A 25,212-nucleotide genomic window follows, 5' to 3' on the forward strand; every position below is an offset into this window, starting at 1 on the left:
CACGTCGGATTGAATTTTACAGCTAACCCACTGGGCTTTAAAATCTGTACAAAACAATACAAACCAGAATGACTCTCAGTAGAGCGTATACCTCCACCAAGGCCCATTAGTCCCCTTTGATTCAACGAAGCCTAATATATTAAATAAAACATATCTATTTCTGCTACATGTGGGTTGTTATTGACATCAAATTGTACTCACTCGTAAATATCGCCTACCTAAATATGTGTGATTCTTTTTCACCAAGATTTACGCATCATTTCCTGAGAAAGTCACAAAAATCTTGAAAAAAAAAAACTATTTTGAAATGGTAAAGTAAGTGAGAAAAAAACCCTCCTTCTGCAGCAGAAGGTAATGGGGTCTCATTCTGGGCTGAGACCCATCCTACATCCAAGTTTCATGGAAATCCATTCAGAAGTTTTTGTGTAATCCGGCTCACAAACCAACAACAAACAAACAGCAGGAGGTCGTAAATCAACTAATGCAAGAATAGTTCATGAGGAAGTTCCACCTCTGTGTTTTTTTAGTTTCTTATCCCTTTTCTTAAGGACTAGAAAGAAATCAGTCAATGACGGGCTCCATATTTCCTCTCAAACTGTCTGGTTTACTGTGCCGGTTTCATCGCCTTATTTCCAGGCTTTTATTTTGAAATCTGAACTAGCATGTGTACTTTTAGGGCAAATTCAAAAAGAGAGAGAGAGAGATTTGAAAAAGAGAAAAAAAGGGGTGGAAAAAAAGCATGAATATTTTTGGTTTGGTTTAGGAGTGTGTGTGTGTGTGTGTGTGCGTGTGTGTATCCATGTGTGAGAGTGTGTGTGTGTGTGTGTGTGTGGGTGTGTGTGTGTGTGTGTGTGTGTTAAGCCAGGTCTAAACCCAGCTCTCTGGAGGACCCTGTTGCCTGGATTCTGTCCTATCAGCAGGCGACCATCTGCCCTCCTCCCGGCCCTCGCTCTCACTCGTACAGGCATCCTCTGCATTATTCATATTTTTTACACACACACACACACACACACACACACACACACACACAGACACACACACACACACACACACAAAGGCACATTCACTCCTCCCTTGCACTCGTCCCACCTCACACATCATGCACACAGCCACGTGTTAGACAGCCACACACACACACACACACAGCTGCTGCCTCCAACACTGTATGCCATCTCTGACTCACCAGAGATTTTTTTTTACGCGCGGGTGTCATTGTCAGCTCTGAATTGTCTCCTCTGCGCTGTGTGGACGGGATCTCCCAGGGATTCTTCTGCACAATGGCCGCAGAAACGCAACCAGCCAAAGTCATCAAATATCATTCATCTGCTCGCGACTGTTTATCTCTTTTTTTCCTCTTCTCGCCTCAAACCCCACACTCCGTCTTTCTCTCTCCCTGCCCTCCTTTTTTTCATTCCCTCCCTCTGTTTCCTCCTGAGCTCCGGCACAAGCACAAAGAAAAAAGGCCACAGAGCTAATTCTTCAGCATTGTTGGGTGGGCTTAGCATTGTCATATGGTAGCAAGCACAGAGGGAGTGGGGATTACCAGACGGATATATCCACCTCTAAAAACTGTTAATACGGGGCAGCTCTCACCTCTTATTCTGCACATTTCAACACCGAGCGACACACAATAAATGAAGTGAAACAAGAGGAAAATACCACAGCTATATTTAATGAAATATCAACAGTAATCCATTCTCATACAGCTTTTCTTTTAATCTCTAGGTATGATACATTCATAAGAATCTTCTTTTTTAATGTTACAGAGCATTTTAGATCATGTTCGCATCATTGATTAGATTAAGCTGTCTTATTTACAGTTTTGATGAGACTCCACGAGTGTTTCAGCACACACACACACGACACCACGAGACAATGCAGTCGTAGTATGGCTTCTGCGGTCTACCAGCAGAGATCTCGATGGAGGGGGGGGGCTGACCCCTGACCTTCGACTGCTGAGGAACACCGGGACGGATGACCACGGACGCTGATCTGGAAGGAGTGGTTGCAGTTATGGCTGACCTCGACGTGCAGGTCTGAGCTCTAGCAGTCAACATTTCATGTTCATTTCTTATTTTTTTAAAGGTGCACTATGTAGTTTTGGGGAAGACACTTTAATCAGAAGAGAAAGAATTTTACTGTTCATCAACTAAATTAACAACTCTCTTTGTTTTCATGACTGTTTAAACAAACTAACTTAAACAAACAACACATCTGTTTTACTTTGTTTACCTGTGGCGGACCCTGCCACCTTTCTAGCCTCAAACAGTGTTCTGTTTTCCTTTGAGCCCAGCTTGTTTATTAAGTTTGTACTATTACAATTTTGTAAATATTACAATATTACAGAGTTTGAATTTCTCCTCCAAAACTGCACAGTGTCCCTTTAATGGTTTTAAGAGTCAAACCCATGACGGTAAAATTCGCAGCGGACGAGGGACTGAAATATTTTAAAAGGTGCAGTATGTAAGAGTTTTTCTACCAATAGAGTATTTGCCATTAGCTAGTTAGCTCAGTTAGCCGTGCAGTTAGAGGTCCAGACTGGGCCATGGACCGGGGTGTGCCAGGGCTAGCTAGTTAGCATGCTAGCTTCAGTCTTTATCCCTGCAACAGGTGTCATAACGTCAGCCTTCCATTCACGTTCTCTTGATAATTTTTGCCCATTTCTAAATGTTTTCAACTTAAAGTCTCACATATTGCACCATTAAGACGAATCATATTAGTGATATTATGACACGAATCTTTAACATTTATCAAATGACATCTCAGAACATGGACATACATGCAAGTACGGCGAAAGACTTGGAGAATACGCAGCTTGTTCAGCGTCGGCGGAGGTCAGAGAATCGACAGTATTGCACCAACACACAAATCAATACTTCTGATTGACACCAAAGAAAAAACACGTGTAAACATAAGAAAAGAAGTGCAAAGTACAGCCACCATCAGAATCAATAAATACACACAGCATAAATAATTAAATATGAAAATCAATATGACGTATAAAAACATAAGTCACACGGTGGCACTGGTGGAAAGTAAACAGCTTGAGGAGTCAGTTTCATTAAGGCCGAATCTGACCAGAGATGAGAGAAGGCAAGAAACATGCAGGCGAAGGGTTTTTAAGACACAGGAAGTTAATCTGTCCGTTCATTTCTCTTCTGTTTCAGGTGATGTTGCTGTGTCGGAATGAATCTGGAGCACTCGAACACAGAAGTCTGAGCTGTCTCCTCGCTGCTTCGATTTAAAGCCCAACTTTTTGACATTTCGGACTTTGTTTCATCGAGCGGAGAACCCAGAATGCTTTAAAGCGACGGAGACACACAGAGGAACGTGGTAAACTCCTTAAATCATCGACATCGTGGTCTTACTTAACGACACCAGAGTCAACAAGGCGCCTTTTGAGCTTTCTAACCTTACACCTTAATTTATTTAAGACGTTACTGTTAATTTTTATGTCAATTACAACATACTGCTACATATTAATGCTACATATTTCATCTCATTATATATTTAACTTTATATTCACCAGTCGAGCCAGACTGATCCTTGATTTTTAAGGCCGGCTGTCAATATTTGAGGGGTTTAAAAAATATATATATTAAAGGACTATTACGTCTATTCAAAACATTAACATTGCTTTTAAACTCGCTGTGAACTACTGTGTCATTGTGTGTACTGAGCAGGACATTTTCTGGGTGGAATAAACTAAACTTCACTGCTGTGTAACTGTCATTACACCTGCGGAGGGACCGCCGCTGAAAATGAGACAGGACGGATAAACTTCAGCGTTTACAGATATGTGATCATGTCCCTGCAACTCTGAGATGTATAAATAGATAAATAAATAAATAAATAAATAAATAAATACATATATAATCTCAACGCATATTTTTGGCATTTTGTTCTGCGATCTCCAATAACTCTCTCTGATATACATCTGCCAACATTTAACTTGAATACAAATCCTGTATATCTGCATTTAGCATGAGAATTTAAAGTGGTGACATTTTGTGCCAATTTCAGATCATTCCAATGGAATTGATGCAGCTGGTGGATCCACTTGAAGAGTTGATTTTTTCAAGTGTCCTGTATTGACTTTGATGAACTAGTTGACCAACATTAAGCCGTCCTGACAGTGATGAGCTAAGCAAAATAACTAATATCACGACAGTTTGTGTGTGTGTGTGTGTGTGTGTGTGTGTGTTCTTCTGTGTGTGTTAATGAGGAAAGGTTCAGCTGTGAAACGTCAGCAGAGCTCATCGTTCATGCACAGAGGGTGACTCATCCATGCGCCACAAGAGCCACGTTTTCCACTGCAGGAAGTTTCCCCAGAGACCGGGAACCTTCGGAGGAACTAATTGGTTTCCTCTGCAAAGGGACCGGGGCCTGAATTAACCTCCGGGGATATTATTGGGCCCCCCCCAAAAAAGTCCACGTTCTGGATGGTTGTATTTCCAAAAAGGTTCAGGAACTTTTGGGGGGTGTGGCCTGCAGCACCGAACTATTCTGATTGGTTGAGCACTCGCAGAGTTTTTTTACAACAGCCACCCACTTTTAAAAATTCAGCTTGCGTTTTGTTCATTTTGCATCATTTATATGTCAACATGGAGTTACAGAGCAAAGAACAGATGGACTTATTTCGAAGTTGACGAAAAAGACTTGCAGGTCTTTAGTTCCTGGGACTAAAAGTTCTTGATACTTTCAGTGGAAACGTAGCATATTCACTGTATGTTCCCTCGCTTGCGTCTGCATTAGGAGCTTTAACACACAATATGTCGGCTTGTGCATTTGCTGAGTGACAAACACACACAAAACCCGCACCTAACCCTCAGACACAGCCCGACTGTTATTGCTTTACGTAACGTTTCCAAGCCGTCCACACAGAAGTTATCTATCACGGGTGGATTCTCATGTGGTTGATTTGCGACAAACAAACAAAACGGCAAACTTCATGAACGAGCCAGCGAAGAAACACGGATAACGCGACGTTTAAAAGGGAGGTTTCCATCGGCACGTACCAGCCATGCACTCTCATTCAGACGGTGTATCTATTTCATCTATTTCTACGTGATTGTTTGACTCGCGCTCGACGTCTACGTGACCTAAAGCTACGGTCCTGACAGTGTATGTTGTCATATTATGCTTCTAAGGTCGCGGGGGAGAGGAAAATTAGTTTTTTTTTTGGCAAAACAAAGGATAGTTTCAAAGTGCTTGTGGCAGATTATCTTCCGAGAAACGTCACTGCATTATTTAAAACGCGGGCAGCAGGCATTACTGTGTTATCGCTGTAGTGAGGAAAGGAAGTCATAGCGTCCTCGTGCTGATCCTGGACCAGCAGGGGGGGGGGGGGGGGGTACTCGATGGGACGATGACGTGATGATTTGTGCCCGACACACAAAACAACGTAAACACCCACATTATTTACACCATATGACAGAGACAATGATTCTACATCTGCAGGCTATCTATACTATTTATACTCATATATTTATATATATATATATATAATTAAATATTCTATCTATTGAATCTGAGATCAAATCAGATCCTTTTTATATATTTACACTCAACTCCTCCGCATGAATCCTGTACAGTTCCCTGCCTGACCACGTCGTATCAATACAAGGCGATAAGGGTTGTCAAAACACACACAAGGCCGGGTGGTGCGGGTTGCTACGGGAGTTGGCGGGGGGGGGGGGGGGTCACGAACACACATTGCCATGGTAACTTGGGGGAGATGTTGTGACCACGTGGAGGAGTTTCTCAGCAGCGGCGTCATTTACTCCTGGTTTCTCTACTACTGCCTCTCGCCCTCCACTGAAACTCATCTGCGTCACTTCCCCTTCTTCCCCTCGACTGCAGTCGGTCCTCCGCTCCACCTCGACTGCGCCGACGCAGAAAAAAAACACGCTCCCCTGTTATGTTCTTCTGCTCAAAGAGGTAGGGGGGCAAGTGTGTGTGCTCCTGGCGCTGTGCTGTGTAATGTGGTGTGTACTTGTTTTTTTGTGTTTTTTGTCAACACTTGAGCTGGTCCATTTCAGAGCACTCCGTGTCCATGTCAGAGTCATACAGCGAGTGGCCCGTGGGGTCGCTGACGGGCGACGGCGGGTCCTGCAACGGCGGGTCCTGCGGCGTGCGGGTGCGCGAGTTGTGCGTGTCGTCCTGGAACGAGTCCGTGCGGGAGTACAGGCCCAGGTCGGGGAGCCTGCAGGCCGAGTCGCTGCCATCCGTGGTGTCGCTGTAGCACAGGTCCTCCAGGTCCACGAACCACTCGGGCCAGAAGCGCCGGCGGATGCGCTCGCAGTACATGGCCAGGTTGATGAGCTCACCTGGAGGGGACAGATGGGTGAGTGAGGGGAGAGGATCTGAAAGTGTCACGCAATCCTACTGATGACTAAAACAACACTTATATTACATATAAGATGATCTGTTGGCCAATGTGACTGTCATCCTGCAGATACAAATATCAATCAACTGTCGTTTTTCTAGCAAGTGTCCCAAAATTACGTTTTTTCACCAACTTTTTTTGGATTGGTTGCAGAAGTCTGAGTGGAGGAGATCTCATAATCTCAGCTAAACAAACACTCCAACTCTCATCTAGACTAGATGCTGATAAGGCTTCAAGAGAACACCTACAGTACATGAACGTCTACAGTGATATGTTGTACGTTTCTACCTTTGATGAGCTGCTCTGGCCGTGTTCCTGGTAGCGTCCACATGGCAGGAGCCAGGTGGCTGAACACCGCGGCGTCTACCGTCGAAAGCTTGGAGCCCATGAGATACTTCTTATCACCTGAGACGGCACACAGGAGCAGAGACGTGTCAAACTGCGGCGGTGCTGGCGGTGAAACGCATACAAACCAGCCGCATCGTACATGAGAATATAAACTGAATATATGATCATCTACGGGGAATGCCAAAAACTACTTGGGTAATAAACAAATGACTCTTCGGGGGAAAATCAAAACTGCAATTAGCTTTTTTTCCAAGCTCTGGAGTCCCCAGCAAAATTAAATGTTAGAAGCTGAAGGTGTGAAGGGGTGAAGGGAGACAGCTGAACAAACAGAAGAAAACCTGCAGGCTTCGGGTATTTTCAAGGCAAGCGACACTTGCACATATAAGGACGGCCCTGATGCAGGCAGCCCATTTGACTGGTCACTCAACTTGGCTGAAGGATAAACACCACTCCCCTCAAATAGAATGAAAAGGGACAGCAAATAAATCTCAACAGGGGCATAAATGGACCAGAGTTTCTGACTGGTAAACAATCGGGATGAGGTCTGCAGTGTGTCAGGGACAGATTCAGAACGAGCATGAGTCTTCACTGGGTGCCATTCCCCTCCTCTCTTAAGCCTTTAGAAAGGGTCTGATTGGCTGGGAGGGAAATGTCCCAAACTGCTTCCACTTATTAATTAGGAGTCACCCTGAGCACAGGTGATCTGAATCCACTGCAATCAGTCCAGAGGGATTTTGAAATTTACCCCCAAAACAAATAAAAGTTAGCAAGTCTGACACGATGGGACCTCTGCAAAATAACAACTTAAAGACACCAATCATATGTACATGTTCTATTAAAGGGATTCAAACCTTTGTGAAAATATCATCATCTCATTTCTCCACGGTGAATACAAGCAGCCAGTTAGCTTAGCTTAGCTTAGCTTAGCAGGCCGGACAACACTTCCCAGCATGCTCTCAGATGTGCTTCTCTTGCATCTCCGACCACACTCTGCATGAGGTTATGTACTGACTCTGGCTGCAGTGCTACGTTCTCACCACAGGAGGTCAGTATCGTGCTATCCTTCCGTTTTTGGAGGCACTGCCGTGTTTCACCAAGAACAACATGATGTTGCTGCTTATAGTTCTCAAGGCGCACATCTGATAGACAATGAATTTGTTTCGCTTTCCTTATAAACCTGTTGATGCGCCCTTGGGGGGAACTAAGTGAACGCACAGGCGACGCTAACTGAGACAAAGACTGTCCTTAAATCTCTTTGGATCTCTTTGGATACACTCACTGATGTACTGAAGGCTTTTATGTGAGCTGTTTGGGTTTACTCACATCCTTCTAACTCCCCCTGTTGATCAGCAATAAATCCTCCAAACTTCCAAATGATAATAATTCACAAACTGAACAATGGTTTTTCCAGATTTGTCACCTAGTAGCGTGGCCAACGTCCGCATGTCCTTCTCCATCAGGTCGTAGACCTCCTCCCTAGAGAAGCGTCCGATCCCGTGCCCGTACATCTCCCTCTTGACGATCCCGCCGGTCAGGTGACTCAGGATCCACTTGAGCAGGTCGCTCAGCGGTCCGCTCACTGACAGCATCTTCTGGGTCTCCTCCAGGTTGTCCACCCACTGACAGTACGCTATGGTCCTGCAAGCACAAACACACACACGACTCGGGATTAAAAGCAAGACCTGGAGGACCAATGCTGCGACTGCACTTTGGACTGGAACGTGTCCCTCACCAGTAGAAGTGCTCCTCCACCATTTTGGTGATGGCGCGAGACACGGCCTTCTCCTGCGGCGTCAGGCTCTTGTTGAGGCTCGCGCCCAGCCTCTCCTCCAGGAAGTCGATGATGAACTCGGTGCCGCACACCTGCTCCTGGTTGTATTCGATCCACGGCATCTTTCCCTGCGGTGAAAGCTTCCCATCAAAGTAGTTCTGCGAGAGGAGACGAGGTTCAGGAAATGTGGGGAGCGTTTGGAAAGGAGTAGAGGAGAGGATGATGAAGAAGAAGATACAGAAGACAAAAAATACAGAAGAGACAAAGTGGTTGGTGACTGGTGTTGAGTGTATTAAATTGGAATTAGATCAAGACAAAACTTCTGAATGAAAGTTTAATTATCCCTCAGTGGGAAACTCAGTGAGTGAAGCAGCAGAGACTCAGAATTGGACAATAATTAATCAGGGCAAAAGTAATTACCGCAAAAGAAATAGGGATTAAAACATCCTCACACCCAAAGAAAAACAGATGAAGGTTTTTTTTTTCTTTCTATTGCAGACGTATAAACCACAGCTCTACCTGGTAGGGCAGGTCAACCATACGGAGGTAGGTCTCCAACTTAAGGCAGAAGGGGGACAGGGACGGGGCGCCAGTTTTGGGCCTGGAGAACTGGTGGAGTATGATGGCGTCTTTAGAGTCCAGCTCTTCCTCCTTTCTGTGTGGACGAGAGAACGACAGAGGAGAAGATCACACGGAGGAAGACGCACTTCTTTTCATAGTCACAGTAAAGAAACAGGTCCTCACAACACTGCAAACTGAATTTAAGGGTTAGGTTTCAAGCAGCAAGCGGTAATGGTTATGGCTGCAAGTAACTATTTGTCACATAACTGAATAATATGCCAATTAGTGATGACACAACATGTCACAACATAGTGGAAACAGTCTATCAGGGTTTAACACAGTCTATATTAACAGTTGTTTTGTTGTCTGAGAAAAAAACTAATGCCAAAGATATTCAGATTATTATGACAGTAGACTAATACAAACACCAAATATTCACATTTGGAAGCAGAAAACAAATGCTGTGTAAATGCAGCGAGGGAATGTTTGGCATTAATGCTTTAAAAAATGACTGTAACGACGAATCACTTATCAGAATCTGTCCATCGACTAGTCAATAAAAAGAGAAATAAATAGGAGGAAAATCCAAAGTGAAAATAATACTGACATAAATATATACATGAATAAATATCTCAAAAAACTGAGTAAATCACATGGAAAATTAAATGGGCAAGGAAATAAAAAGGGAATTAATACAAAGACATACAGAGGCAGAATGTGAAAAGGGATTTTATGTCACATTTTACTGCATGCTAATTTATTTATTGAGTCCTGAATTTATTTATTTTGGATTTTTGGCAGTTTCTGCCCTCTGTACAAAAGCCCACAGATGAACAATAGGACAGCTGGTTTAGATAATTTGGTTTATTGTAAAGTTGAACCACTAAAGTAAATTCTAAGAGCTGGACGACTGAGAACCTTCATCGATACGACAGTGAAAGTAAATCAAGTTAACCGCTTCCAGCATTATTGATTTACTTTATGACCCCGTCTTTTAGAGGAGCTCTTTGTCAAGATTTCATTTTCTGAGAGCTTTAATTCCTTTTTATATTTTGCTCACATGGTGTAACTTTCTAAAAATATAATATCAAAATAAACACAGATGTAGTTTAACAGCAGCTGCACTGCTTTTACTGGACTTAAAGGAATAGTCTGACATTTTGGGATGACCACTTCACACTCAAAGAACTAACACCACTCTCGTATGTGTGTGTTAGCGGAATTAAAGGCTAAAACCAGCGGTTAGCTTAGCATATGCACTAGAAGCAGGAGGAACAGCTGGTCTGACTCTTTCTATAGGTCATCCAACATCCATCTACCAGCACCCATGAAGCTCTCTTACCAACACATTACACACCTGAACACACCTTTTATATAGTGTCTTTTATTTCTATGGTTTTAATGTTTATACCTATTTTGATTTGATTTGTTTTTATCATAGCCCTACACTGTTGATACTCTATTTTGTAGATTTGTATTTACATTTTACTGTTTCTCTTATTATTAGTATGTTTAATAAACTTTTTAAAATAAAATTTTAGGTGCAACATCTTATTCTTATCGCTTGTTTTTATTTCGTATTATTCTAACTATCATTTTATTGCAGCTGGTGTGCATTCGCCTGTTGTTATAACATGTTTTATAAAGCACTTTAAATTGCATTTTGATTTGTTTGAAAGGTGCTATACAAATAAAGTTTGACTGACTCATTCATTTTATTTGACTTACCTAATAATCTACACAAAATAAGAAGTTTTAAAATGACTAGGCCTGACTCTGGTTATTTCACAGTTATGGATCAGACTATATCTTGGCCGAACTGACTTCCTGTTCTTGGCAACCTCACACGGACGACAAGATTTACTGTCAGCCTTGGACCGAGCCAGGCTAGCTGTTCACCCCTGTTCCCAGTATTTATGCTAAGCTAACTCAAGTGTGTTGTGTGTTTTCTTGTGTGTGTGTGTGTGTGTGTGTTGTGGGAGGACCGAGCCATCAAACAATCAAACGATCTGCAACCAAGGTCCTTTCACTGGCCCTGAGTGATAGTCTGCCCAGGGGCCGTTTTACATGAGCCAAGGGAAAACTGCAATGTCAAAATAATGAAGTGTTACCCTTGTGAGAGATTATGGTGCATTCGCGTGAATACTGTCGGAGGCTATGACGGGGACAAGGTCAGACAGGCGTGCAGATAAAGATAACACATTCACGTGCTGGTGGGCAGGATGCGGAATTAAAAGGAGCTCTTGGCATCTATGTGCTGGAACGAGCCTCAGAGTACAGGAGCTGTCTATGTACTGGAACAAAGAAAACAAGCTTCAGTATAGAGGAGCCGTCTATGTACTGGAATGCAGAAAACAAGCTTCAGAATAGAGGAGCTGTCTATGTACTGGAATGCAGAAAACAAGCCTCAGAATAGAGGAGCTGTCTACGTCTATGTACTGGAATGCAGAAAACAAGCCTCAGAGTAGAAGGGCTGTCAGTGTCTATGTATTGGAACACAAAATAATCTTACTTAATAAAGTATTCTGATTCTGATTCTGATAAAACAAGCCTCAGCGTAGATGTTTATGTCCTGGAACTCAGAAAATGAGCCTCAGAGTAGAGGAGCTGTCCACATCTGTGTGGTGCTGAAATGCTCACTTTTGGCGCAATAACCTATAAAAGCTTAATTTCTCTTTAAAATGAAACAGAAGTATATTAAACAATGAAGCCCAGAATACAGAGAGAGACCAGAAGCTGCCATATTTAACATAAAACTGGACAAAAACAACCATGAGAGCAAATCAAAACATGTCTGGTATTTCCATGTAAAATCGACCTTTTAACGTTTCAATGTTCTAAAAAACGTACAAAAACGTTGATATCCTACATTCTGACTTTTATTTTGACATCCGAACTGTGCCGTAGCAGGCCTCTGATTGGTCAACACCCGCGGGGCTGGGGACTGCAGGTAACCCCGACACTCTTTAAGGTCAACAGACTCCATTACAACCTCCCTCCTGCCAATTAATAATCAATAAAAATGTCCACAAATATATGAGATAGTGTATATTTTCACAACCAGCCCACTTCTCGCGGTTGTAAACGAGAAAAAAACATGGCAGTGTTTTTCCACAGCTGCAGTGCTTCATCGACTGAAACCGAACGCCGGATCGTATCTGTGGAGCAAACACATCCTGTCTCCTTGTCCTTGAAGACACATCAAAGTGACCCCGTGTCACACTCTGTAACGTCAAAACGACGAGAGAACAGGCAGAAAAAACACCTCTGACAAACAAACATCAAGAACAACACATCTTTTTGGGATCGTTTTGTTTTTTTGTGGATGACCGAGACCGAAATAGAAGCCGCGACCCTTTGCCGGAAGTCGCCCTCTCGTCGTTAATCTATAATAACAAGCTAATAAAGGTGTAAAACGTCCCGATGTGTTTGTGAGGAGGGGGTTTGGGGGGGTTGAGGGGGTCCGTTACATCACAGTCCACCCACTCACGATTCCTTATTCTCCGCTGACTCCGCTCTCACCCCGCCCAACCCGACGAGATTAAGTAATATCAAACCCCCCCTCAGAGAAAATACAGCAGACTGGTAGACTGGATGATCGGAATAAGATCATCAGATGGACCACCAGGCCCTTGATCAGCCCTGCACCTCCTACACCTCCTACACCTCCACCGCCCCCCCCTTTCTGTGTTGTTGGTACCTGATTGCCAGCAGCTCGTGCAGCAGATAAGCGGCGGCCGCGAGCAGAGCCCCTCCGGTCAGATACAGCGTCTTCCGCCACCACGAGTCCGAGCCCAGGGCTGACATGATCCCGCCGTAGTCCTGCAGTGGGTAGGCGATGATGTACCCATAAAACGAGAGCTGCTCATCGGAGCCCAGCAGGCCGAAGGAGAAGCTCTGGTTCTGGCCAAGATCAACCACACACGACCGCGTCCAGGCAAACCCGACGCGCCAGTACATGCTCTCTGTCTCCGGCCACTTTCCGCCTCACTTTGGCAGTTCGGGGCTTCATCAGCGGGGGCTTCATGGGTGCAGACGGCCGCAGGTGCGGTGCGACTGGCCGGGGAGCGGCCGACTGGACACAAGCGTCCTGCCCGGAGCTTGTCCCCGTAGCGGGGTCGACATCCTCCGCAGCCCGCTCGGAGCTCGCTGGTCTCAGCCTGCCGTCACGATCAGAGCAGGCTCATAAACATCGGCGCTTCCGGTGCTGTCTTTCAAAATAAAAGCGCATACATCAAACTGAACTGATACATCAATGCCTGAGTTCACACAACAATGACATTTACATGAACAATTTAAATGTTTGTTTTTTAAATGTATTTACACACAGTTTGTATGAAAAATGGCTAAATGACCAAGTGGGTGAACTGACCCTCAGGAACCACAACAGACCAAGGTGCACTGGTAACTGACCATGATACTTTCATTCATTCATTCATTCATTCATCCATTCAACCTTCATTTAAATATTGAAAAAATGAAAACAGATAAGAAGCAATAGGACACAATACAAATAAAACAGGAAAAAAAAGTGCTAGAAAAGATAACAAACTGCAGGCAACCAAACACGACAAAAGACAAATAAAACAGAAAGTGCATAAAAGAAGCTATATTAGTAGTTCAAACTAATATATATTTGTAGTAGACCTTTAAAAGGCACAACTGCCACTGTGACCACAAATAATAACAAAAATATTATAACATATTTATCAAGACAGGCAGGAAAAGATTTGGTGTTTTTTATAAAAACCATCATGAATAAAAGGTAAGTTTATAGTGAATGAAACCTCAGTTAATTAACAGTTATTCCGCGAAATAACTATTAATCAAGTTTTATCTACTTAGAATTTTCCAGTTATGAATAATGATAATTATACAAATCTTACCAAAGATATAGTGAGTTAAATGCATGACCTTGAACAACATGTAAATAATAATGAGAATAGCTTTTTTTTTTTTTAGACTTAATCAAAGAAGTAGAATGATATCACTGATATTCTACTTCTTCTGATACTTCTTCACGGCCTTTTATTTTGAAGGAGAAATGCTGCAGCCTGCTGTACTTTCTCTCCTCTGGCTTCACGCTGCTTTAGTGACGTCACAGGGACTTACATCTCCCAAAAGCACCTATAGGTAAATACTGCTCATCTTCTGAAGGTGTTCAGTGAATTACCTCATGTTTATATTGACACAAACTGCAGAAAAACGTTTGATCACTTGAGTATTAAGAGTCTACTTTAACTTCAAGCTCCTTCTTTACAAAAATGTATTTTTCAAAGGCAAACCTGGTATGTAATATGTTACATATACTGTTTATCTACCACTAGGGGTCCTACCACATTCACTGCATTGGAGTGACATTGAAGTTAGGTAAAAGGGAGTGTTCCAGACTTTTGTAACATGCTGGAAGATTCCCAAGAGTCCATTACATACTGCACTATATGAACATGACATAACAGCTTGAATAACAGAAAGGAAGCTCTTTGTTTTACACCAGACATTTTATTTTTTCTTTTAACCATAAATGCTCTTTCAAAATAACAAACAAGACATTCAAGTAATTAAAACAATGTTGGGAAATGTTAACAGAACAAGTAGGAATATTTATGTGGGTTGAAGCCCTTTAATTCTCGCCTCCATCCATGTGAACTGTCACGTAACAGATGGAGCCTGCTGAAGGGGAGGAAAATGCAACAGACGGCAACACAGAACCAGGCCGGGTCTAACTTGCCTCAGAGGCCTCTGTCTCTTTCACTTAGTGAGAGAAAGTGACTTGCAAGTGCCCTTTAATGCAATGTTTTCCCCAAGTGACAAAAATGAGGAAATAAAACTCATAACGCGTCTGAGCAATGCAACGAAAAACAACCCTAAACACATTTTACAGTCATTCTGAACGGTACAATGTGCTTTTATTAAGGGCTTTTCTCTGTAACCAGCAGCTTTTATTTTGTAAGGCTTTCAATCAACTCGTTTTTTTCAAGGATAGCCACACACACACAGCTCCCACTGTAATACATCCCATTATAGAGACATCTACAGATATGTGCACACATACACCGCCACAGTTCTGTGATTAAATAGATGGCAGAAAGCAGAATTAAAAGAATGTACAACAAAAACTTTACAGACGAATCTAAAACGATGTGTTCACCTCAAAAAGCACAAATTAAAAGAAAGTTTTACAAAAAAAAAATGTGCCTTACACAAAACATTATTGTACAACTGAAGCAGAAGAAATTACGACAAAATAAAGATAAAATAAAGAAGAAGCTTTGCAGCAGGCAAACCGAATCATGACACTCAAACAAACGGGGGCACTTAAAGGACGATTACGAAGCGAAACCTGCTCATGATTTCCATTTAATAAAAGTAAAAACATGTAAAGATAAAACAATTAATAGAATTATAAGGCTATTTACAAAAAAGAGAAGGGGGTGGGAGGGAGGAGGTGGAGTTGTCATGATTCAAAACAGTAAATTGAGTTAATTTCTACCAAAGAGACTCAGGATTTTGTCTCCTGCCAAAGATTCATGATCAACCAGCACAGAACTCACAGGCATCCAGTCACATCACAGTTGCACGGGGTGATATCCAATCAGATTCACTCTAACAGCACAGGATTAAATTGTTGAACAGAAGACTACTACAGTCCCTGAGGAATGAAAACACCCAGGCAGACAGCCACACACACACACACACACACTCTCACATAGAGACACAGTACTTGTGATCAAGTTTTCTCGAAACCCGCGGAGCTCCACATGAAAAGGACTCGCTCCTGTGGGCTGTTCAAGGCTGCCAGGATCATTACAATGACATTGAAGCAGGTGTCTAAACCATCTCATCTGTTCTCTCAACAGTTCTCCCCACATTCCCCTCTCCCCCCCCCCCCCAAATGTTCCTCAGTTTTAGTTCATTTCAAGTCTGGAGCAGAGCCGAGAGCCTCATCAGGAAGACAAAACAGTTGTCACCGATCGGCTCATCACTGTAGGCATTTCTTAGGCCGCTCACTCAATCTCACTCAAACCCATAATGATAGGAGAAGTGGAGCCCTCCAGAGTTTATTTGGGGTGTCAGTCGTAGATGATCTTGGTCGGCTGAAATGTGATCTTTTTTGTTCCAGGTGACACCACAAAGATTGTGCATGAACATTATGGATACACATGGAAGTACAGACGCTAAGACTGGCTGTAGGAGTTGCTTTGGTTCCCGTTGGAGCTCTGGTCACCCTCACTGCAGACAACAGAGAGAGAGAGAAAGATCAAATAATGACATGTAGATACTTTACAATAAAACCATGTATGAATTGTGTATGACACTAGGGTTTACACATAGAGCCTGGAGTGAGGTTTACCTGTTAGGAGGTGGTTTGGGTTTAGGCATCTTGTTTAGCACTGCAGCGATCTCCTTTCTGTCATCAAAGTTTTTCCACTGGTCGTAGAGCTTCAGGATGACGCGGATAATCTCCAGGATCTGGACAGAAAACACAATGAAACAGAAGTTAACCGATGTTGATCCAGCTGCTCAGTACAAAACAGTCAAAAGTAAAAATGGTTCTGCAAAATGACACATTCTGAGAACAGTTTTTACATGTGTCAAAGGGTACACGTGAGTGTGTCTCAACCTTAATAAGATGAGAGTCTCAAACAAAATGATTTTTGAGAGTGAGGCCGTTCTTACTTTGTCCATGTCAACTGAGAGCTCTGCAAACCACTGCCTGGCATCTTTCTGCTGCACCACACAGGCCACATGCAGACACGCTGTGGGAGAAAAGAAGAACAGCTGATCATGTTACAGTTGATGAAATCTTATTTTAAAACAGTAACTGCATTAAATAGCTGCGATGACAAAATGCACAGGGACAAATCTTACCCAAGGCGATCATGAAGGGTGGGTAGAGCAGACACAGGTCCGTCCTGTATGTGTCGTTCACTATTCGCCTGGTACAGACAGAGAGACACGGAGTAAGACTACCAGCTGCATCGAGCATGTTGTGAATTGAATCATCAGTCAGATCACCGGATAATTTCCAGATAAATGTACACAGACTGAATCATACCAGGCCAGGGGCAGCAGCATGTCCTCCTGTCCCATATCCTGCACATACTGCAGCAGAGGTCTGTAGGGGTGGTACACTATCAGGCAGCAGTCCTGAAAGACAGATCATGTAAACAATGAGTAATCCATACAATCAAGCATCAATCAAAATATTTCATAACACTTTCGATAAGACACAATTGTCTACAAAGTAACATTGTATCCAGACTAACCAGCCTTTTTTTTTTTCTTTTTAGGTAATTTTCACAATTTTTGGCATTTTCGCACACTTAACTGGCAGATTTGTTTTTAAAAAACAGTGCATTCATTGTTTTTGAACTGCTAATTTACCCACAATGTACTCACCATCAACTCCAGAAGATAGAACTCACATTCTAATATCTGTAAAGACACAAATTTAACTTAATCAATTCATAAATTCAACATATCAGACCGAATAAACTCAACCTAACCCAACAATATTTAAAAGAAAACAAAAAAACACAATCTTCTTTTTCATAGGATCTAACAGAAACATTTTGAAGTAGACCCACGTCAGGCTAAACTAGAACATCTGTTTGGATAGTTTAGTTTAAGATCCTGACATAGTGTGCAGTGAATATATGTTGTGACAACCTGTAGTGAGGACACCTTAAAAGGTCTATAGTGTAGGATTTAGTGGCATCTAGCATTGAGGTTACTGATCTAACGGAACACCACATGTCTCATCCTCTCCTGCGGTGGCTGTTAAAGACTCTCTGAAGTCAGCATTTGGTTTCATCCAATGTTGGCTTCTGTAGAGACTCAGCAGTTCAACATGGTGGACCCACTCTCTATAGATATAACAGGCTCATACTGAGGTAACAAAACCCATTTATCCTTATTTTCCGGTGATTATACACTACTGAAAAAATTTATATGAAAATAATACTCAATTTCTGCCCCTAAATCCCACACACCTGGACACCTTTCATTTTTATACCACCAAAAATAAAATGTATACATTTGAACAACATTCAACTATGACAAACAAGTTTTTGTTGGTGAACATCAGCATCAGCAGTCATCAACTGACCTCTCAAACTATCTCTATGGTTGGTATTGTCCTCGTTTGTTGCCATAAAAATGACTACGTCTGCAGACTGGACTTGATAAATGACGTTTAGGAGTTGCAGCACCCTGCGAACTCATTGTCCATCTATCGCTCTAATGTGGTTCACTATAAATATTAGTTTTCACAGCTTTCTGGACAGGCAGCCTGTCAGAACAGCCATGGTGACGTCCTGGCAACTCAGTGGAGATGCTGGATGAATAAAATACTGGCGTTGGGCACCACTTCACACCTGAGTGCGAAATGCAGACTGCATTTGTGCCCGGTTCCTCACGGTCAAAGCCATCTCTCACAGCAACAGCATTTTTATCAGAGGATTGCGAACATTAGTTAAGGAATCTCACGTATTGGTCGACACTGACATGGTAACACTGTGATACAGTGTAAGGGCTTCTTAGTATGCTGTAATGTTGCACAGCAGTGCATAAATAACTTTGCAGAGGAAGCAGGAAAACAATCATGTGGCTGATTCATGGCACAGCTGATCCAGCAGGATGCGGTTATTTGAGTTGTTAAAACTGGCAAATTGTATTTCTAACCTTCTGTACAAGTGTTACCCTTAAACAATGTTCATATCAAGTGCATCCCTCAAATGAAAACACACATTTAAACTTTACTTTACTTCATTTTTTGCTGCATTCACTGTTTAATGAATGTTATGTCTAATGCTAGTTTTATACATCCCTAAATGTAAGTTACTCTGCATAACAGTTCCTAAAAGCCTTAAATGCAAATTCTTCAATAAACATTTCACTTACATGATTCATTCTGTAAGGAAACTCCTTTGGAAAGGCGTAGGAAAATCTTGTTTTCACTGTTTTTGAGAAAAAGAAAACATGATTACATTGTCGTCCAATTATAGAGATCTGTACCACCTTAAATATGAGGAAATATGTTGCTTGACGTGGTGACTTACACACAGACGTTGCTGCAGAGATCAGCCTGGTATTGGATACGACTCCAAATTCCTGGAATGACATCAAAGATTGAGCTCAGATCAGATAATTACAGGACAGAAGCAGTATTTTGCTGATCAATAAGCAGCTGACAGCTGAGATGCTAAACTGTGGGGGTGTGAAATTCTACTCATACTGGAACCAGAGAAAAATGTCCATACCTCAACTTTAGAAGCCAGGAAAACACAGGTAGGAGCCATGAGCACTGGATCTATACTTTTCAGGGAATACCTACAAACAAGAGATGAAGATTTATCAATTTTGGGATAAAATTTTTTAGGTCAAGTATCAAGTATCGCTATTTTCAAGGTATTCCATCCAAGTTAGAAATTCCAGTGTTGTGACAACACTTATGCTACACTTATCAACAACATAACACTTTTGACTCCAGACATAATAATCATCACTGTGGTACATTCTCATACCACAGTTTTTAGTTAAGTTTAGTTTATTGTTTTCATCCATGTTTCTTACACCAAAATGTTCCCAGCCTACACAGGTTAACAAGACACTTGCATAACAAAGAGCAACAACATGACAATTTATTGAGTGAAAAAACAAACATGACACTGTCAAAAAAAAGTGTGAGCATATTATATTACATACGAAGTCCAAGCAGACGGTCTTTTACAGATACTAATTAAAACGGCCAATATGTAGTGCAGCTTTAAAGGCAGAAAAACATTTTAGCTGTACAATCACATAACCAAAACAAAAGTCCTGAATTAACTTCATACCAATACCAGCGGATCAGTTTTACACGATATGTCTCCCTTACCTGGCATAGAAGCGTTTGAAGTAGACGGTTGCAGTGGCAATAACCTGCTGCCGCAGCTTCAGGTGTTCCCCCAGGGCCTGGATCACTGAAAGAGACAAAATTAAACATTAAATTACTTGACAATGGTATTCTAGGGAAGACATTTTAATCAGAAGACAAAGACCTTAATTTGCTGACTTTTTATGTCCAAACTAAATAAACAAACACTGTTTGTTTTCATGACTGAATAAACTCAATAAACAAACTGGCAACACAATTTCATACTGTTTGTTTACATTTGGCAGACCCTGCCACCTTTCTAGAAAATATCCCCGACCTCATTATGTAGTCAAAAACACCTGTTAGGTTGTGAATGAAGTACACGTACACAGAATTTCAAAACTTATACTCGCTATAATCTGATGTATTTCTGATGCTATGTTAGTGAATGTATTCTAAGAAATCAACTGGTTTTGAAAAAGAGGCTCAGGCTATAAAACTTCTGACACAAAATTAAACAAATAGCCTACCATTGGCAAAGAAAATCTGCAGCTTCCAGTACTCTTCTTCTGACAGAAACTTCAAATCCTTCTGGCGCTCTTTCATCAGGTCCTGTTTGTCCAGAACCCACTGCAGACTGTGAGAGAGAATTAAACACATTAATTCAATAAACTGAACAGTTAGGCTGGTTAGTCAAAGTGTTATTAACCAAGCTAGCGGGTAGCACATAAACAATATGTTAGCCATTTATACGACTGTCGGAAAACAGGAAAAACGTGAAAGGAAGTCAGTCCAATTGAGCTTTTATGACAGTCTTCGTCTTTAGTATATTTTTCTTCCGTGTGAAGTTAAACAGCTATTTTATGTCGTAGTAACTCTTCAGGAGAAACTGTTAGCATTCCCGCAGAACACAGCTAGCGCAAAGTGTAAAGCTAGGCCTCACAACAAAGACGGTTATTCACAAGAAAAACACGTAACACGTCAAAATTTTGATAAAAACTTACTAATGTGAACTTTGCCAGAAGTTTCCCGCCATATCTCAGTAGTTGAGGTAGAGAGGCTCACTTAAAATCGATATAATCTGGTACAAACGAAGTAGTTAGCTTAGTCAAAGTAGTTGTGCTAAACAGACGCCGGAGTAACGTCAAAAGTGGTCCGGAGAAGGATGGACGGAACGCGAATGAAGGGTTCCGTCTTTTAGTTCCGCGTTTAAAAACTTACAAAACAAGGTTGCGCATTTTTTTTCTGGAAGTATTTATGCTTGTTTTAATATGATATTTATAAATGTATCAATTCATAAATTCAATAGGGGCTAATCAGAAAATATATAGATTAAGTCGATGGAGGTTTCAATGGATGGGTGTGTGTTTGTGAAAATTGGCAGATTGATGGATGTGCTATAAAATTAAACTCATTAGCTATGTGTCCAAAATACGCAACATTATGATTAAGTATACAGAATTATGTGCAGCTAATGTGGCTACAAGCATTACATAATTTCGCCTATACAGGTAAGTTAGCAGAGAATTGTGATATTATAAAATATATATTCTTAGTTGCCTACAGAAAGTTAATTGACGTCACCTTGATAGATGTCTGCAGGGACACTCACCCCTGGGTGGGTTGGGGAGGTTCAACATTCCTGTGCAGTGTTAAAGGGAGGGCTGGGTGAGGATATAAACACAACACCACCTACTTACATGTGTGAGTGACCAGTTTAGGTTTTCCAGTTGAAGTTGCAGAAGTTACAGGAGCGTCAACATGAGCAGCAGTCCAGAGAGGATGTCTTCATACCGCCGCCATTTCGAGGGTAACTTGGCCGCCAGCTCCACCTACCAGCTCCGGGTGTCCAGTCCCTCTCCCGCCCGCAGGGAGAGCCGCCCCCGGTCGGTCAGCTACACCCGGGGCGGAGGGACGATGGTGCGCAGGGCCTCCTCCAAGGCTGGCTTGACCAGGTGAGTCACCCATTATGCTGAATCCTGTTCACTTATTTTATTTTTATTTATTGTTTTATGTGACACAATTAAACACTTCATTGTAAAAGACTACATTCATGCTCCCAATGCAGCTTCAATAACAGATAAATGGCAATGTTACAGTGTGAGTGTATGAGAAGCACTGAATGTGTATAAAAGTGGTTTAAATCAGAGACTGTTCAGGGGAAAATGAGCCCTCACCCTTGAGCAAGGCATACACTGCACACCTTAGCTGTCTGGACTCATTTAAAGTGTCCCTCTATACAAAATCCAAACTGTGATTCATCTTCTGTAAACTCTTTTCTGGTCCCGTCTGCAGCAGCGTGAGTGTGGGAACACTTTGCCTCGGACTGGAGACAAAGCTGGACCTGGATGCGGCTGCGGCGGAGAACCGGGCCTTTATGGTGACTCGATCCAGTGAGAGGCAGGAGATGGTCGTCCTCAATGACCGCCTGGCAGTGTATATCGAAAAGGCAAAGGAGGAGCATTCACACAGAGACACACACACACACACACACTTGCACATTTTCTCCACTATCGCTCATTTAATTACATTTCTTGACACCTGAACTTTACAATCTGACTTTTACTATGAACTCTATAGTCACTCAAGTATTTCGTGCTTTTAACTTGTCATCACGCCTCCTGTGTTTCTTCTTACAGGTGCGATCCCTGGAGTCCAAAAACAAGCTGCTGGAGGCTGAGATTGAGGCCCTGAGGAGCCGCTATGCCCGACCATCCGGCCTCAGGCAGCTGTACGAGTCTCAGCTGAAGGATCTCCACAGGGTCGCCGAGCAAATGAGGGTCCAGCGGGTAAGGGGGATCATACATAATGACCGTAACATTGTGGTTGGGTGTGACTAGTGGTTCAACAACCGGAGCTCCTTTTCACCCAATGTACAGGATACGTCGTTGGCAGCCAAGGAGGCGATGTTTGGCCAGTTGGACTCGCTGAAAGCCAAATACGAAGCAGCTGTGGTCGCCCGGAAAGAGACTGAGCAGGACATCGAGGCTCTCCGTCCTGTAAGAAACAGTCGAAAGTCTATTTAAAACTTTGATTTTTGTACGTTTCTGTAATTAATAGAAGAATTATGAATGGAAACAAGTCCAACCACATGTGATCCAATGTCTCAGGACGTGGACAGAGCGACCTCAGCACGGATTCATCTGGAGAAACGCCTGGAACATCTGGAGGTGGAGCTGGCCTTCCTGCAGAGAGTTCACAAGGAGGTAATGTCTGCTCGTCTCTGTATGCGAGTATAATGGCATGCCTTTCATTTTATCGTGAACGTTTTAATGGGCTGGTAATTATCGCTATGACAGGTTACAACTTAAAACGAGAGCCCGGTGATGGATGGAGGGAGTAAGACTGTAAACATGGCAATTATTAGCGAGGTGTGAAGACGCATAGGGAGATGAAAGGGACTACATACCAGAGCGAATTCTTTTTTAATGTATTTCTGAAATTGTCTTTGGTATTTCAGATTTATATGATCTCATAAAGTCATATAAACGTTTATTTTATTGCTGTATATACTGTTATTCTTCTAACTCTGGTTGTTAACACTGTAAGGAAATCGAGGAGCTCATGCAGCAGATCTATGCAGCAGCGTCCAAAGTGGACTTAACCTTCGGCCTCCCCGACCTCTCCACCGCTCTCAAACAAATACAGTCTCAATATGACAGCATTGCTGCCAAAAACCTAAAGGTAGGAAGCCGCTCGCTGATGTTAAAAACACACGTGATTATAATTGTTTGGCCTATAAACAGCACACGAGAAATACAAGTTTAATGTTTTAAAAAAATAGGTGATTATCCATCCACACCTCTCTCTAGGAAATGGACGCTTGGTACGCGTCGAAGTTTCAGGACCTGAGCAGCGCCTCCACCAAACACGCTCAAAGTGTTCGAACTTTGAGAGAGGAAATCGCAGGCTATAGGAAGAATGTGAGTGCGATTTTCTATTTTCAAATACAGTATAAGTGGTTTCCTTCTATAATGTCTGAGCCATGTGTGTGCAGATTCTTGACAAGGAGCGTGAACTGGATGCGGTCAAGACGAGGAACGAGTATTTGGTGAATCAGATTCGCGATACGGTGGAAAAACACAAGATGGAGGAGGAGGACCTACAGGTAGCGGATGGATGTGCTATTGCAGTTATTTACATTCACTCGACCGCTCACACGGCAGGATGAATATGGCACGTTTCAGTCATTCTCAAATAAATCTGTTGTGTTGTGTCCTGCTGCAACAGGAGCGTATGGAGGCCAATAAGCTGGATCTGAAGGTGACCAAGGAGAAGATCGCTCTGCTGCTGCGGGAGCACCAGGACCTGCTGAACGTGAAGATGGCTCTGGAGATTGAGATCACCACCTACAGGTGAACAGAAGGATCTCATGAATTCTCACTGAACACCGGGAATATATCATTTTAACTTCCCTCCCCTCTGTTTATTCGCCACAGGAAGCTGATCGAGGGGGAAGACAGTCGTCTGAGCACCACTGTCCAAAACCTGTCCCTCACTGGAGGCCTGCAGCTCACGACCTCTGTCAGCCTGTGTGCAGCCTCAGCCTCTGATAGCTCAGCCACTGCAGCGGCTTTGAAGCTAAATGAAGCCCGTGATGAGTCGACCATCAGCAGGGCGGAGGCAGCCTCAGAGGAGCAGTCCATTGAGATGTCCGAGAGAAAGACTGTCCTCATCAGGTAGAGGCTAACATCCGCTCTCCATCCAAATTTCTCACAGAGAGTCGACTGATAAAATAACATTTCTTAACTTTATTCCTCCACCTTTGTTCTTCAGAACAGTAAAGACAGATGAGGACAAGTACGAGAGCGACACGCAGACGCGCACCATCATCATCTCTGGAGCTGCAGATGATACAGAAGAAGAATAGACCTGTCAAGTCATGTTATTCAGCTGTTTCAGTGCTTTGCAAATCAAAGAATTAACTCTGAATTTAAGTGGAAAAACACACTGTAAAGCAGAAAAAGGAATTCCCACTTGTACTCAAGCAGCTTCATCTCATTTCAAGCGTTGTGTTTCTCCTCTGTGGAGCCTCAACATGAAGAAATATACACAGTGTGTCCTGTAACTCAGACCTGCCTGCTCCTAACTCCCTCTGCCTCTCTGCTCTTTTAATCCTCCTGTGTGTCACGCACATGTCTTTTAAAGTAGCTAAATAAACTGCAAGCAAATCGTAGCTGTGTTTTTTTATTTTAAAATCAAGAGAGCTTAAACACTTCGACTACAAATAACAATTAGTTTCATTATAGAATTATCTGACGACTGCTCATTTACAGACAGTGA

At 42.5% G+C, this 25,212-nt stretch overlaps 3 protein-coding genes across 4 annotated transcripts; 1 reads left to right on the top strand and 2 right to left on the bottom strand.

Moving 5' to 3' along the window:
* Positions 1 to 1,651: 1,651 nt before the first annotated feature.
* faxca (failed axon connections homolog, metaxin like GST domain containing a) lies at positions 1,652 to 13,258 on the bottom strand. Its single transcript, XM_030405851.1, has 6 exons — positions 12,769 to 13,258; positions 9,027 to 9,162; positions 8,469 to 8,665; positions 8,157 to 8,374; positions 6,677 to 6,793; positions 1,652 to 6,329 (listed from the first exon to the last, which is right to left on the bottom strand). The coding sequence occupies exons 1-6, from the start codon at positions 13,026 to 13,028 to the stop codon at positions 6,016 to 6,018; spliced, it is 1,242 nt and encodes a 413-aa protein (XP_030261711.1). The 5' UTR covers positions 13,029 to 13,258; the 3' UTR covers positions 1,652 to 6,015.
* Positions 13,259 to 14,550: 1,292 nt separating this feature from the next.
* Positions 14,551 to 21,118, bottom strand: ccnc (cyclin C). Its single transcript, XM_030405121.1, has 12 exons — positions 20,934 to 21,118; positions 20,460 to 20,566; positions 19,951 to 20,035; positions 19,334 to 19,403; positions 19,133 to 19,184; positions 18,975 to 19,030; positions 17,472 to 17,507; positions 17,128 to 17,219; positions 16,941 to 17,008; positions 16,749 to 16,828; positions 16,423 to 16,541; positions 14,551 to 16,301 (listed from the first exon to the last, which is right to left on the bottom strand). The coding sequence occupies exons 1-12, from the start codon at positions 20,963 to 20,965 to the stop codon at positions 16,247 to 16,249; spliced, it is 852 nt and encodes a 283-aa protein (XP_030260981.1). The 5' UTR covers positions 20,966 to 21,118; the 3' UTR covers positions 14,551 to 16,246.
* Positions 21,119 to 21,555: 437 nt separating this feature from the next.
* ngs (notochord granular surface) lies at positions 21,556 to 25,105 on the top strand. Of its 2 annotated transcripts, none has more exons than XM_030405117.1 (11): positions 21,556 to 21,884; positions 22,225 to 22,378; positions 22,569 to 22,718; positions 22,809 to 22,928; positions 23,040 to 23,135; positions 23,479 to 23,613; positions 23,742 to 23,852; positions 23,927 to 24,037; positions 24,160 to 24,284; positions 24,369 to 24,608; positions 24,711 to 25,105. In XM_030405117.1, exons 1-11 carry the CDS (start codon positions 21,691 to 21,693, stop codon positions 24,721 to 24,723), a joined length of 1,449 nt encoding a protein of 482 aa, XP_030260977.1. In that variant the 5' UTR covers positions 21,556 to 21,690; the 3' UTR covers positions 24,724 to 25,105. The 2 variants fall into 2 exon arrangements, with proteins under 2 accessions (XP_030260977.1, XP_030260976.1); XM_030405116.1 differs by having other exon boundaries at positions 21,558 to 21,884; positions 24,706 to 25,105.
* Positions 25,106 to 25,212: the final 107 nt, after the last annotated feature.

This window comes from Sparus aurata, chromosome 22 (assembly GCF_900880675.1).
Source record: "Sparus aurata chromosome 22, fSpaAur1.1, whole genome shotgun sequence".
NCBI lineage: Eukaryota > Metazoa > Chordata > Actinopteri > Spariformes > Sparidae > Sparus > Sparus aurata.

Excerpts from the sequence above, each read along its gene's own strand:
- faxca (XM_030405851.1), bottom strand. The coding sequence starts at position 13,028 with ATGTACTGGCGCGTCGGGTTTGCCTGGACGCGGTCGTGTGTGGTTGAT. Across the intron at positions 9,163-12,768 it reads CACGAGCTGCTGGCAATCAG|AAAGGAGGAAGAGCTGGACT; the intron begins GTACCAACAACA and ends TCGTCCACACAG. Across the intron at positions 6,330-6,676 it reads GCCAGAGCAGCTCATCAAAG|GTGAGCTCATCAACCTGGCC; the intron begins GTAGAAACGTAC and ends TGTCCCCTCCAG.
- ccnc (XM_030405121.1), bottom strand. The coding sequence starts at position 20,965 with ATGGCGGGAAACTTCTGGCAAAGTTCACATTA. Across the intron at positions 20,036-20,459 it reads GCAGATTTTCTTTGCCAATG|TGATCCAGGCCCTGGGGGAA; the intron begins GTAGGCTATTTG and ends TGTCTCTTTCAG. Across the intron at positions 19,404-19,950 it reads TTCAAACGCTTCTATGCCAG|GTATTCCCTGAAAAGTATAG; the intron begins GTAAGGGAGACA and ends TCTTGTTTGTAG.
- ngs (XM_030405116.1), top strand. The coding sequence starts at position 21,691 with ATGAGCAGCAGTCCAGAGAGGATGTCTTCATACCGCCGCCATTTCGAG. Across the intron at positions 22,719-22,808 it reads AGCAAATGAGGGTCCAGCGG|GATACGTCGTTGGCAGCCAA; the intron begins GTAAGGGGGATC and ends CCCAATGTACAG. Across the intron at positions 22,929-23,039 it reads ACATCGAGGCTCTCCGTCCT|GACGTGGACAGAGCGACCTC; the intron begins GTAAGAAACAGT and ends CCAATGTCTCAG.